At 44.5% G+C, this 15721-nt stretch overlaps 1 protein-coding gene across 1 annotated transcript in view; it reads left to right on the top strand.

The window, feature by feature from the left end:
- The window catches only part of nwd2 (NACHT and WD repeat domain containing 2), a 60390-nt gene that overhangs the window by 14142 nt on the left and 30527 nt on the right, over positions 1-15721 (top strand). The window contains 1 exon segment of the mRNA XM_025902053.1: positions 12867-12983. Within this exon segment, the coding sequence (XP_025757838.1) occupies positions 12867-12983 (117 nt within the window).

The raw sequence follows: 15721 nt of genomic DNA, 5'->3' as shown, positions 1-15721 counted from the left end.
GCTTATGACCCATGAATTGTTTTATAGAACGGTAATCAGCGGGGTTTCGGCAGCTAATTCTCATTTCACGCCAGGAATGTTTGGATCCAAACAGCTCCAAGCACATACCATCTGAAAGACTTGGTACACACATGTTTAGGTTATCTCCCCCTGTATGCACAAGAGTTGCCCAGACAGTTGGGTATTGTTCATATTTCAGTGATTGTGGTACTTCCAGATCCTCTTTTAATGTTCTCATTGTCAGTGGGGTTATGGAGGCAAACTACCATGTGGCGCCATAATGAATTATCATTTATTTTGTTTTAAATTTTATCATTTCTAATCATAAAACTTAAAATGACCACCCCAGAGAAATGGATATTAAATGTGGCCTACGATTAAAAACCCATAGTACATTAAGAATTCAGTGGCTCCATGGTGTAATGGTTAAAACATTCGCCTTGCAAGCGAAAGAGAAGGCACAATCCCAGCCTCAGGGGTTTGCAAGCTGGTGTACTCCTGGTGCCGGTCCCGAGCCTGGATAAATGGGATGGATGCGTCAGGGAGGGCATCTGGTGTAAAATCTGTGCCAAATCAAATATGTGGATCCATCCACTGTGGCGAACCCATGGGAAATAAGGGAGCAGCAGAGTGGACCACAGTACATAAAGAATTCAGGGGCCCTGAACAAGTTTGCACATGAATTTTAACTAAAAGAAAGTAATATGAAGTAGAGAGGAACGCATACATGATTGAAATAGCTGAAATAACAAGCTTAAAGCGGGATTAATGTTCAACATTGTTAGCTAGTAGCATGTAAGCTGTTGATAAGGATTTTGTCTAACAGTATGGAAAAAGTGAAAACATTAGATAAATATTCTGACAGGTAAAATAACTAGCTAACAGTATGAACACAACATTGGGAACTATTTGTTAAAATGGCCAGTAATTAAAAATGTTAGCTACAAGTATCGATAAAAAAAACATTTCGTTGTTAGCGAAATGTGCTAGTTGCATATTAGCTTGTTAGCTAAAACTGCTGGATGCATGTCAACTTAAAAAAAAAGATTTTTAATATTTTTATGGTTTATTGTCCTTTTAAGTTGTTTATTTACTATGGACTTATTATATACATGTTAATATAATTCGGGATATAAAGGTTGTAGTGATGTATAGCATGTTGAAATGCTCTAAAAATGGCACTACAGCATTTACTTGATTTACACTACGTTTGTTCAACTTGATTTTATTTATTTGCAAAGACGGCATTTGACCATGTCACAGTTTGTAGTGAACCATAGACAAGCCTCACAGGTGCGATGCGTGACTGCTAATTTAGAAGCAAGCCTCTTCCAAACATGGAATGACGACTCCTTGCCTTTAAGAAATGTGCATGTTTTAAACATCAGCTGTTATTTAGCTCACAGTCTTCGGTGATTACTGAATTCATCAGAGCACTTTTTCTCCCAAATTTTGTGTTATATGTGCTCAACCACAGACAAATTCATTACACTGTTGTAGCAAAGTACACAGCACAGTATTGGGAGAAAAACCTACATTGAATATACAGTATAATAAGCCCTACGGCGAGCTGAGTAACCTTACATGAATTAACACAAGTTTCCAGTATTAGAAGCATCTCTGAGGTGACTGTACGTGACGGAGAATTACGAGATAAAAGAAGCAAAGTCTTGCAGAGACGTTTTGGCTCCGGTATCCGTGGCCACGTGTCTGTCTGGTGATTCAGCTCGCTGTGATGCAGCATGAGCCGAAATGATTAAGCAGAAGGCCGGGGAGTTAATACTATGACTCACTTACGCTGCTCCTCCTCCTCCTCCTCCTCCTCCTCCTCAACCAAACCCCCCACACCCCAACTTCACCCACACCATGTGAGAACTGGCACCTTGGATAAAACTGGAGCCTGATCATGATTTTTACTAGTAGATACGATGTTGTGGCGAGGAAGTCTTTCACGTGTGAAACCATGCATGATTTCCACACACAGTATCTTGTAGGACGAAGACATTTTTTCCATTTCTCTTTTCTTTTGCTTTGATTTGTAATTTATGCATAATCCCGCCTCCCCTTTCACACACGCCTCGTTTCTCTGCTGGCGCACACCGACACACATGCACTATGCCAGGTTGGCGAAACCCAGTTCTCCCAGGTCCCTCAGCACTTGACTCAGTTTCTATCCAGAACCTGATGGAGGATGGAGAAGGATTTGAGGAGATGCAGCGAGGGGAGGGGGATAGGGCACGAAAATCCAGCCCAGGGGCCGAGGGCCGCGTCCTCATTCAGTCAACGCTCAGCAGCAGCGGGGGGATCAGGCGCCATGATCCCTTTTTAACCATTTTTATTCCCAGTGTTTCCTGCTCTCTCTCTCTCTCTCTTTCATCTCCCATGTGTATGTGTGTGTGATCACTTTTTTACATAAATTGCCAGGGTTGTGGTCCATTTATGGTCATCACATTGGTTGCTGTGGGCGCCGATGTGACATCATCACGCAGCCGCGTCCATTTATACTCACTGTTGCAACATTTTGGTCCGTTTTCAAATCTTTCCCAGCACCATTGCAGATCTTCCACCAGGAGTTCGGTGCCATATGGGCATCGTATAAATGCCTGTACAGGTGGACTCGTTCACAGTCTTGCCTCAAGCTTGTCCATTTTAAAAAATAGCTACAGTAGCAAACAAGCAAGGTTACAAAAACTGAGAGATGCATGACCTGCCGGAGCGACAACAGAGCACGACTTGTGCTTGCAAGCAAAGAAACAAAGAAGTAGCAAAAACTGCAGTTCCTTCAATGGCCACTTGAGGCTGGCTATAAAAAAAGTCATCCCATAGACTCCCATAGATATTAAAATGCTCAAATTTAGAAGGGAAATAAACTCTTGTACAGTCTGGTACAAAAACTGTTTTCCATCCATCCATTCATCCATTTTCTTCCGCTTATCCGGGGCCGGGTCGCGGGGGCAGCAGCCCAAGCAGAGAAGCCCAGGCCTCCCTCTCCCCAGCCACCTCCTCCAGCTTATCCGGGGGAAGACCAAGGCGTTCCCAGGCCAGCCGAGAGATATAATCTCTCCAGCGTGTCCTGGGTCTGCCCCGGGGCCTCCTCCCGGTGGGACATGCCCGGAAAACCTCGCCCAGGAGGCATCCTTGTCAGATGTCCGAACCCCCTGGTAGGGTCTCCCATGGCAAATTGGTCCTGGGTGAGGGACCAGACAAAGAGCGATTCAGAAGACCCCTATGAAAAGACCATCGAGGGAACAGTTCACCCTGCCCGGGATAGGGTTACCGGGGCCCCGCCGTGGAGCCAGGCCCGGGGAGGGTGCCCGAGCTCGAGCGTCTGGTGGCCGGGCCTTAGTCCATGGGGCACAGCCCAAAAAAGGGACATGGGCTCATTTTCCTGCAGGCCCACCAACCGCAGGAGGCACCGTAGGGGTTGGGTGCAATGTGAGTCGGGCGGCGGCCAGGAGCGGAGGTCCTGGCGAACCGATCCCCGGCTACCAAGACTGGCAAAAACTGTTTTGGTCTCTTAAATCCCTTTAGCTGACTTGGTCACTAAATATCTGCATCAGTCGAGTTATATAGCTGAAGTGAACCCTAGCAGTGCTCTAACAAATAATGTACTAAAATCTTATCCAAGTTAGTGCTTCAGTTTTGATAAATGAAGTTTTAGTGCTTAACGTCTCTGTTATTTTGACCAGTTAGCAGGTATGTGTGTGGCTAATTGGAAGGTCGGTCTGTCAACTGACTGCTGAAGTATCCTATGACAGGATATTGAACCCCAAGTTGCCCCATGCGTTCATCAGAGTGTGTGAATGTTAGCTTTAGTTTTTACAGTCTCTCACTGTGCACTAATTAGCCTATATGTGTCTGAGGCTACGCCCACACATACACGGGTATTTCTGAAAACGCAGATTTTTCTATGTGCTTGGGCCTTCCGTCCACACGTAAACGGCGTTTTGGGTCACGGAGATTTTTAAAGACTCCTTGCAGGGTGGAGATTTTGGAAAACTCAGTTTTTGCGTTTAGGTATGGACGAGGAAAATGGAGATTTACTCATGCAACGTGAAAGGTGTGCGCCGTTTTTTACGCTACACACGATGTTATTGTTTACAGGGGTTAAATTTCTACAATGGCGGTTAATCTGTTAATCTGACTATCTGCAGTTTTTACACACTTACGCAGTTACTGTCCCTCCATTTAGAAAGACAGAGGCGTCAGAGTGAACTTCGGACGTGGCTTCGACATTAACAGACGCCTGAGCTCTGACTTCTTGCATTTTAATAGAGTTCTTATGTCCCCTTGTTTTATATTTTAGTGAGTTTTAGTGAAGCTGCTCATGCCTATATGTTATCTGCTGTTAACAAATATACTTCTATATACTTAGTACTCTAACATATTAAGAGAGTTGGTTTGAAAAGACGGGTCATTTGCAGCACTTGACGATAATAAGCTTTTCTGGTGAACAAACCGGCGTTGATGGCTACACTGCACACACTTTCCAGCTTATTAGACACATAATCAAAATTAATGCTGTGCAATCCAGGCCTGCCTCCATAAGGTTACGGTGTTCTGCTTTCGGATTGGTTCAGTGGGGCTCTGATGTTAGAGGCTACCGTTCTTGGTGCTGATGAATTACAAAATCTCCACAAAAGCCATTTTAAGAAAACGGGAAAACTCCTCACACCACAGTGTTATTGTTGGGGGTCATAAGCGAGAGTCCTCCTCGCTGTTATCGACCGGTTCCTCCTACCACATTGATTAGCCTATAGATTTGCTCCTTAGTCCAGTTTTTATTGTCAGTTTCTCATCTCGTGCTGCTCTAAAATACCCAGCCCCCTTACTTCCAACCCATCTTGCATTTGTTAGTCTCATAAATCATCTAACAATACAATTGCTTCCTCCCACAGACTGAAGTCAAACTGAATCTCGAGGCCAGTGGAAGCGGTTCTGTTAATAATGTGGTTGCCAAACTTACTGGCCGTCTCTCTCACACACAAACACACACACACAGAGACAGACACTCACTCAGTGCAATTCCAATAAAAGTTTTCTGGCCACAGCTGCGCAAATCTGCTCAGCGGCTGTCACTCTGACGGCTTTTACATCTCCCAACACAAGCGGCACGACGAGAGATGAGATGAGGGGTGAGACGAGATGAGGGGTGAGACGACGTTCGGCGATGATTAAAAAGCCTATTCATGCATCCTATTATGCTAAAAGGGGGGGTGGGACTGTCAATTTGGCTTCTTCGGAAAAGATGTAGTGCTCTCAAAATATGTCACACGCTTAAAAGTTTTTTTTAATCTGCTTTCATGCACGAGTTTGCGGGAAAACGCAGGTAAAATTGGACAGAAGCGATTTCCCGGGAGACATTTCATCACGTTCCTTCCGTGTCTTCCCACGGAAACTCTGGTAATAAAAAGCAATTCAAAAAGCCTATAAGTATAGCAGGACTTCTGGTTTATTTATCACTCTCCATCTGTTTACCTGGATGCCAATATTTCCAGATTTTGTGCCTTCACACGTGGGCAGCAGGCCGCCATCTCCGTTCACATCTCTTTAATCTCTAACGAAAACATGTCAGCATACCAACAAACAGCCCCCACAGGACCGATACCGACAACCGACAAAGATAATCAGAATCAAATATAAAACACAGCTCCAGTCACATAGAGAACTATTCACTCCGCAAACAGAGGACCCCTCATTACCTCCGCCACGACGGTTGTATTTTCGCTGCTGTCAGATGCTTCAGAGGAGCGTGTTTGTGTGAAATTTGATGGACAGAAAAATAAGTGAGGGTGGGCTGTAATCACAAAAGCACAGACCTTATTCTAATATTTGCGTGACGATGATTAAGACGTTGCATATTTACACGAATGACTAAATATAAGCTGCTCACATTTGCTTTCCAAATGCCATCCAGCAACACCTACGCTTAATCTCCTGCACTCCTAACCGTCGGAGGTTTGAGCTCACCTCAGCCTTCTTATACCCGGTGGCCAGCCTGACTAAGAGGCGCGAAAAATAAATAAATTAAAAGAGCGATGTTACCCAGATGATGTTCTTTGGGCAATGTTTCCTCGATTAGAGAAATGAATAGACTCAGAGCAACTGGTTCCCACAAGCGCAAGCGGTGTGTTTACACCATTAGAGTTGACTCGCCGAGTCTGTGCTGTCAGGTTTATGAGTGGTTAAAATGCAAAACAGCTTGTATGCCCCGGGATATACAGTCTCTGAAACACTTTAATTCATCTCAAACTGCTTATGTTTTGCATAACTGTTTCTTTGCCGTCTGTAGAAATTTCCACATTGATTGGGCCATGGGGCGTCTAAAAAAGACGAGAAATATGCATGAGAAGCATATTCTTTGTCATCACTCGTAGCATACGAGTTCCCAAGCCAGGTATCCTGACTCCACAATCAAAAGGATAAAGACTGAGGAATCCCACAGGCGAGATTAGCTGCAGGAATAATAATTTAATTTCAGATGTTTTGCTTTGTGGTTCAAGTTTGAACCTCCCAGAAGAGGCAAATGCACACTTTCAGACAAGTTTTAGAAGCTGAGGCACATCGGTGCATTCAGCTGGCCCACGATTGCTGCACCTCTGCAAGCAGCTTTGCAACCCAGCTCCTGGCTTTCATCCTGTTCCTCCTGCGTTTCATCCTGTCATATCCGTTGCTTCTCCTCTCCCCCCGCCTTCGGGCAGGGAGGCCGCTTCCGAATATAAATAGCTTTTCATGATAGGTGACCTGATGGAAATGTATTTAGTTTACAAGAAGCAGACTTATTCTCATTCAGAGCAGCGCGCGCAGGCCAGCTGGCATAAATGGATCCTTTGTTTACGACTCCACAGTACACCCACGTTGGTCAACAGGGCTTCTTTTGGGTTTTGCTTATTGGTTTGAGGAGCTTCCCAAGCTGCGCCCGCTCTCATTTAGCTCTCAAGCACTTCCATCTGTTGCGGACGCCATTAAGCAAACAAACCTCATCTCGCATTAGGAACGCTGGTCCCAGCGCAGAGTTCGACAGCCTCTTAATAAGAAGAAATGTGATTTTGTTTGAGGAAACCGGCATCCTCGGAGTGCACCGTGCAGAACCCTCTGCCATAAAATATACATCTTCCCCAGCCATTTTTGCTAAAAGCCCACTCCCTCTTCTGCTGCCGATCTTATTACCTCACGCTTTTGACAGCTCTTGGTGGCTGAGCTGCAACATCTGAAACACTGTGCCCAAATTACCCCGGTGTGTCAGTGCTTGACAGGTTTTCCTCAAAGTCATCTTCTCTCTGCCTTCATTATTGACAGCTTTAGCCTTTAGAGTCGAGAGTTTAACCTCTTATCATTGCTAAAATAAGAAAGTAACCACGGCATTAAGAGAGCTAGCATAAAAGTCAAAATCTCTGCTTAACCCCATCGCCCCTTAGGTGGCCACTTTGTGTTTAAATCACTGCGAGAAATGTATATTTGGGTATGCATTGGGTGCTAAACCTGAGCTTTCCAAAATGGGCCAGTATTCATCAAACATTCTTAGAGATTTACTACATATTCTTAATAAAACTGCCTGCAGCACAGAGCTTAACATATATTCATGTTAGAACTATATCTATTTTTACCCTTGTGTTTTTTTTAGCCCGAGAGTGCTTCTGTTGGTGGGGTTTTTTGATTACATGCCCTTTTTTCCTGCTCATCTTCGGGCATAATCCCAAAGTCTAATAGTCCGACATTCAATACATTAAAAAAGAGAAAAAAAAAGGCTTCTCCTGCTCTTGACCCGCCACGGGCAAATGCCTTCCAAGGGCATTAGAAAGCTGCTTAGCAGAAGCTGCTCCATCTCTTACGTAAGCAACGGCACCCCCACCACTCTAGTTTAGGGAACGCGTGGGGAGAGGGAAAGCTATCAGAGAGAGGAACGGCAAAGACAAAGTTGGCATAAAAGAAAAAGCGAGAAGGAGGGCGAAAAGACACAAGGAAACTGTGAAACGGTTCCAGCCAAATCCAGTCCCACTGGAAGCTTTCTTCATCTAACCGAATAATCGTTAAAAGCCTTCTTAACTATTCCCCCGGCCAACTGCTTCCCCTCTTAACTTCATTTACGTGCCCTTGCCTGTTTTGGATCAACATTCCCCAACTGTTTTTGTTGTTTCTCCCCATCCCTCTGTACTCCGGTGAAGCGCGGCAGGTGACAGGGCAAATTTAATCAGTATATCCTCCCCCACGCACATGCACGCAGTGAACAGATATGACTAATGTCTTCATTTAGCTTTTAATTACAGTGCATCCTCCCCAATCACCTGCTGAAACCCAGTAGAAACCTGTCGTAATCAAGGGCGCTCATCTCACTTCATTCCTCTTCCCTCCGGTCTTTGTCAACACGCGGACGATTGCCGTCCCCCACACACGGCCATGGGAAGTAGATTAGTGGCGCTGATACGCATTGACTGATGACGCCAAGTGATGAGTTTTACACAACAGGCCAACTCGACGGATGCTAATCAAATGTGCGCTCTAAGGAGTGGGATAGGTTTTTTCCCCGTTTTTTTTCTTTCAACTTATAGTCTTCTGGTAGTTGAGGAAAAGGTAAAGGGTCTTTATCTAATCAAAGCCACAGTTATTTATTTTTATGCAAGTGGCGCCCAATTAATTTGTCTTTTTGTCATAAACTCTTTTTAAAAGATGGACTTGACATTCGTGGTTAGCGTTTTAAGGAATTGTATTGTGATGAAGAGGGGCGGGTCTCAATCGCAGTCTGGTGGTCTCTCATATAATGCAGGTTTAAGGTACTTCCTTGTTGGCTTCAGTTTTCCAACCCAAATTCTACATCCTTGTTTTATACCGAGTCGTTCGGTACTGGGCTGCGAGAGTTGAAGCTCAGGTGTTGTGTGTCTTATTTTGAAAGAAATATTTACGCGTTACCATAGCGACCAGAGAGCATTAAGGAGCAGAGAGGAGGATGTTACTTTCAATCTTGTTGGCACATTTCAGGAGGACGCTGCTAATAAAGTTACACAATTACACAGTGAATTCGCGTTTATTATTATATTTACAAAATACCACATTTTTTGTCTTGGTCGTATCATTTTATTTTGTTGTATTTATCCGCGACACCTTAAAGGCCGGTCCATGAAAATATTGTCTGACATTAAACCGGTCCATGGCGCAAAAAAGGTTGGGGACCGCTGTTTTATACCCTCTAGATCACCGATTGGTTGCATTGACTTGTGGGAGAGCTATATAAACCGTATGATTAATGGGCAGCCCTTACAAACCAAACAGACATTGCACAATCATAGGGGGAAACTTGCCAAACAGTAAAAGAGCTAACTTTTAAACCCCCTTTATTATGTCTGTTAATTTAAATAAGACCATCACTTACAAAATAGACCGTTGGAGTTGAAACTAGCAATTGAGCCTATAAACTCATCTCAATAGTATTTACTGAGGTCATAGATGAGATGAAGGCAGGTCAGGCATTTATAGACTTCTTTGCAAACATTTCTCTTTTTAAGCAGAAGATGTGCCCCCTGCTGGCCATTAGATAGAAAGCATATTCAAGGCTACTAGCTTCAACATGGGAAGCGGTTTCCATCTTTCATGTACAGTCTGTTTATTTACCATCTAGCTAAAACAAAAAAAGAAGATATTCTCTGGTTCTAGCACCTTACACTTGAGTGGTTGGAGCAACTGGCTTGTTTTCCAATGATAATATTTGCCTGCCTGAGGCTGTGGAAGAAATAAATATGCTGTTGACAGCTGTCCCCTTTCACAGTAATACAGCTGCTCACAGGTGCACAACAATCAAGCAGATGAGCTGAGGCGTAGTTCCAGCCCTCCTGCTGCTCTTACCAATAATGGGAGAAGCGAATATCTCCCAGACTGTCCCACACTCTCAATTTCCGTGCTGTCCAGTTATATAGGCCTGCCAGTCACTGCTGTTCTCTGCCAAACTGCGGATGTGTCAGTCATTGTGCCAGGCTAAACTCATTTGAACTAGCAAGTGTGGTGAGCAGCAGAGCATGAAGGAAGACAGCAGCGATGCTGTATCACTTTGGCTTCATCTCAACCCTCTGAAAAACCTCCTTTTTGCTCCTCACGCTCAGCAAGCATGCAGTCAGTCTGGAAAAACAGCTAGTTACTTGCAGCAGAAGAGGAAAGAATCACGGGATGATGCTCATACATTAAGGCTGCTGAAACGTGAGCTCCAAGTAGTAAAAGGCCATCATGCGTAGCCATCCATCTATTCCTTATTCTTGAGCCTTCCATGGCGATCAGCCACAAGTCAGGCCCAATCCAGCGGGCTGATGTTCAGGAAGATGGTAGTTGGTGAGCCCTGAACCAGCAGCATCGTGGTGGAGACACACACTCACATTTATACAGGCGTTCCCTCAGCCTTCCCTCATCTACTGAGAAATCCTCCCTGCGGCGTGTTTATAGTTGGATTTGTCTCAACTGCCAAAACTTGTGACAAATGTGTTGAGGGAGGATGAGTGTGTGTTTGTGTGACTGGTGTAGTGGGTTTCATTGACAGCAAGCAGGTGTGTGCATGTGTGTTTGAGTCGGTGTTTAAAGAAAGTACTGGCTTTGGTTCAACTGATTTGCAGACTTTAAGCCCGCTGATCCCCTTTTGAGCCGTTTTGCTTTTGTTTAATTATACGCGGTCCCTTTTGTGAAATGACAAAACTTGGCATCAGTTTTCCTTAAATTTCTGTGAATACATTACTACTTTGGTTAAATGATTTCCTCCGTTTTATACGGCTAAGCTTATAATACTTCAGTGTATCCACAGAAACTGGCCATTCTGTATGTTTGCAAGTTTTTAAATTATTGCCAAACAGAGAGTTTTCTAGGAACTACAAATATTCTCCAGCTACAGCACGAAATCCATAGTTTTATTTTTTTAAAAGAAAAGGAGAAAGCTTCATTGAATTCTTTATTCTTTTCTTATTTTATCTTTTCTTGTCTTATTTGTTCTGTGGGGCGATCGCGGCTCAAGAGTTGGCAGTTCGTCTTGTATAATTGGAAGGTTGCCGGTTCGAGCCCCGGCCCTGACAGTCCTGGTCGTTGTGTCCTTGGGCAAGACACTTTACCCGTTGCCTACTGGTGGTGGTCAGAGGGCCCGGTGGCGCCAGTGTCCGGCAGCCTCGCCTCTGTCAGTGCGCCCCAGGGCGGCTGTGGCTACAATGTAGCTTGCCATCACCAGTGTGTGTGTGTGTGAATGGGTGAATGACTGAATGTAGTGTAAAGCGCTTTGGGGTTCTTAGGGACTAAGTAAAGCGCTATACAAATACAGGCCATTTACCATTTCTTATGGAGACTGATTATGAGATTAGTTTAAGTAAGCTATAGGATGTTAGATAATGATGACTGAGCTTAATGCCAGCCCACCTCAGCTGATGGCTCGTTTACCACTGCAAGCTGCTTTGCAACCCACTCTGTTTGATGTGGTATCATAATTGTTGCTGTTGTATCCTGCTCTCTTCTGAAAGGTCTTCTGTAAAAACTCCACCCTTACTGCTTCCATAGGAATTAAGAAATACACTTAACTGATCATCAGTAAGTGTGAACATTAAAGCATGCAAATACAGGCCATTTACATTTTGGCAGTTGGATGGTCTTAACACCTGTAGTTGGTTTACTTTGGTCGAACTCATGATGTTGATGCGTTGGTAAAGTTGTAGCTTTGTGGGCAACAGAATAAATACAGGGAGAAGGTGCTGCATTCTGGAATAGTGAACGTGGAGAATTTACATTAATTTTATGGTTAGTTGCTAGCCCGTACTGACGATTTGTATACTCTGCACATTATAGTACTCTGCTGCATCCCAGAAAGTGAAGCATACCTGGGTACGGTAGGCGTTTAGCTTAAATTTTCAGCATACACCTGGTAGTTGGCTCAAATCAGATTCACACCATAAACAGACCGCTCTAGAGCTCAGTACCGGGCCACTACCATCCCCTCTACAGAGTCTTCGTGTGATTGTTTTGGTCCACACCCAAGTGTAATTACTGTGTTCACAAAGGGGAAATCAAACCTGACTTTGATTCAAATTGACTAAACTCGGCAGGTGTAAAAACAACCTGAAAAGAACTTGGCAGCACATTTTAGGTTTGCACATTTGCATCTGAACAGACAACAAGACGTCTGAAACAACGTCCTTTGGAACGGATGAGACCAAAGCGAGGACGTTTGGCCATAATGCACAGCGCCATATTTGTCGAAAGCCAGGAACAGCATATCAGAATAAACACCTCATATCGACTGTCAGCACGGTGATGGAAGTGGGCTTGTTCTGCAGCCACAGGATCTCGGCACTTTGCAGTCTTTGAGTTGACCATTTACTCCTCTGTACACCAATGTTTTCTAGAGTCAAATGTGAGGTCATCTTTCCCGCAGCTAGAGCTGAAATTGGGTCATGCAACAGGACCACGAGCCCAAACACAACAGCGAATCGGCAACAGAATGGCTGCAAAAGAAAAGAATCAAACTGCTGTCAAAGTCCAGACCTCAGCATGACTGAAATGCAACTTCAATGAACTGAGGCAGCAGCGCTGTAAAGTGGGCTAAAAATCCTCCACAACCATGTGACACACTGATAAAATCATACAGTAAATTGTTACCGCAAGTTGCTGCTGCTGAAGGTGGTTCTACAAGCTATTGAGTCATGAGCCATACTAACTGTAGCTCCAAAAGTAGCACCGAATTTAAATGAGTGCAGATGGGAATAATAATATCTTTTGCCTAAACTGGTAATGAATTAAAAAGTATTCAGATGCTGCAAGGCACAATTTCCAGAAAAAGATAATGATTCTGCATGTCTCTAATTTGTCTTTGTTCTTATTAAAACTGAGACACTCTTGCTTGTTTGCGTGTTCAGGTGGTGGATCTGTACTGGGGTGTCGATCCAGAGGAGTGGGACAGTCCAGAGCTGCAGCGACTCCGAATGAAACTCCTGGAGGAATGTCTGAAGACCTCGGCTGGACCGTGCTTTGTCGTGAGTATCGCGCACTGCGTAGGTTATCCTTTTTAATGATCTGTTGACTTTGTGTTTACACGATAAGTACAAAACTCTGTGAAGAAAGCGTTTCCTTCTGCAACTGTTATTCGATTTCATTACTTGCCTCTGATGTGGGATTAAAACTGGGCTGTTTTTGGGCTCACGTGCCTTTGAGTGAAGTCACATTTTACTTTTAGACCTGTCTTTGTGCTGAAACAAAGACTTTGACGAACCTTCGAAATCCTTTTGTTGTAGCTTTTGTGTGCAGTGTGTGTGCAAGCAATGTGTGTGTTTATTCTGTTTGACAGCGGACAAGAAGACAATACGCGGTCCGCCTTTTTTCTGTTTTTCAACGTGTAGTTGTTAAAGGGCCCATCCTCCTTTCAGAGAATAGCATTTGAACGGTAACAAAAATAACACTACCTCACCAAAGTGACAAAAATGCTCTGTCACCTGTCAGCGAGAATGATATGAAAGTATTCCCCACAATTGTATTAGCGCTGAAAGCTCAATGCAAACTTAAAGATGTGCTTGCGTGAGCGCAAGATGTGAAGACCTCTGGAAGGAGAGAGAATGGCGTGATACATCTTTACGCTTGACAGTTCAGTGATCTTTTTTAGATAATTTTAGGTCACATAAAAAGAAAAAAAAAAAGCCCAGGCCCAAGGAGGAAAGGATGGAGACAGGACTGCACCGAGGAAGACGACAGGAAGAGAAATTGATGGTGAATTATTCAAATGGAACAGATCCGTTTCTAGAGGTTGAAATTGAGGTGAGAGATCACAGGGAGACATAATGCATTATGGGTGTAGCAGGAGCGCTGGTCTCTAGAGGGAATAATCCCCATCCTCGGAACGACTTTTGTATCTCCTTCTTCTCCTATCGTCCATGCACTGCTGCCTACTGCCATTCTAATTCAGCTGTTGTCATCGCCGTCTGTCACAAACACATTTCACTACATCTCAGATTCATCGTAGCTCGTATCCAGCGGAGTGATGCTACTTATTTCGAGCACTTCCTCCAGCTGATTAAAACAAGACGCCTAATGCCGCATGGGCAAATTTCTTTCGCTGGACGGATACAGTATATTTAATAGTTCATAATATAAAGCTTCATTGAGACTCCTAACTCATCGCTTTTCTTTAACGTAAACCGACCTCGGCCCAACTGGGGAAGTAAGTGAGAAACCAGAGTCGAGCTTTTGTTTGGAGCTGAAAAATGAAGCCTTTGTTGAAGGTTGCAGTTCCTCAAATGTCCACTAAGTGCACGTCAGCCCCCACAGACTACCATGTTAAAATGTTAAAATTGCAGCCATTTTTATACGTAGCAGCCCTTTTTCAGATGCTCAAAAGTAACTGGACAGATTAGGTCCATTTTAAATATGAGGACTGGTTGAAAACGTTTTCCAGTCAGTGACTGGCTTAAGTCTAGAAGCTGTGGACATCACTAAATGCTGTCTTTCCTCCCTTGAGATGCTCTGCTAGGCCTTTACTGCAGACATCTGCAGTTGCTGCTTGTCTGGAGGTCTCTGCCTTCAGTTTTGTCTCCTATAACTGCAAAGTTGGGTTGAGATAATTGAAGAACATCCACAAATATACCTTATATACCAAATATACCATCAATAAATACTAGTCACCTAGTTCCTCTGGTAATGGTGCATGCCCATGTCACAGCATTTACTCCGCCACGATTTTTTGGATGAAATGCTGTATTAGCAGTGGTTGCAGAGAGTAGCACCTTGAAGCATGAGTGAAGCTGCTGTAACCACTGTAAGCGTTTTGAGTGGACATGCAACAGTTTGCGAGCTCAAAGATTTCTATGCAAGTGCACTTCTTGCGACATCTTTTCTCCCGGCACTCTGTCGCAGCGTTTCCTAATGTTTCTGTGATGTAGCATCAGGCTAAACTGGCCTAAAATGATCACATGCGATTTAAAAGGAAGTGGCACAGCCTCCTCTTTGTGCCGCTGCCCGGTGTTGGTTGTAGTGTTGAATACGCCGCACTGATTTCATTCATTCCCGTCGGCCTCTCCGCTCTCTGTCCCTGCTGCAATTTCACCAATTTAACCCTGACTGACCTCCGAGCAACACCACACTGCACACTCAGGGAAAGTAGACACAGGTGCACACACACACACACACACACCTCTTTGTTCTATCTCCGATCCACCTTTCTTCTTCTATCCCACTTTCAAGCGTACAAACAAACACCCCCACAGGAACGTGCAAACAGAGCACAGTGACCTGAGGGAGATTGAGAATCACCTCGGGTGTTTTCTAACTTTGGGTGATAGAGACTGTTCTACACACCCGTACACAAGCATGCGCACATCCTCCCCCATCTGGCTGCTTAAATCTTTAATAGAATATTCTAGTCCTGCGCTCCCTGTGGTGAATGTATTTATGCCGAGGAGTCCGCAATACCTCCACAGGATTAAGTCCCATTCAGACTTGTCAAAGCCAGCTGCTGCGCTCCCTGCAGCGCGGCTCCCTGTCGTCGCCACACAGGCCGTTCGGGCGGGATGGCGGCCCCGTTTCCAGGACTGGGGAGCTCAAAGCGGCGGTGGCGGGCCCTTTGATCAGGGACTTGGATCCTCGTTTATGACAGTTCTGGGTTGTCTGAGCTGTCTCCGGAGTCCCGTTGTTTATTTTTACAGGGCGGTAGACCTAGATATATATGCGAGGATGGGGAGCATGTCAACAGAATTTAAGGTCTTGTTGTTTCAACAACAAGGTA

Source organism: Oreochromis niloticus, linkage group LG3 (assembly GCF_001858045.2).
Source record: "Oreochromis niloticus isolate F11D_XX linkage group LG3, O_niloticus_UMD_NMBU, whole genome shotgun sequence".
NCBI classification, from domain to species: Eukaryota; Metazoa; Chordata; class Actinopteri; order Cichliformes; family Cichlidae; genus Oreochromis; species Oreochromis niloticus.
Note: the sequence above shows the minus strand (reverse complement) of the source record. Positions and strands in the feature narration are given on the sequence as shown.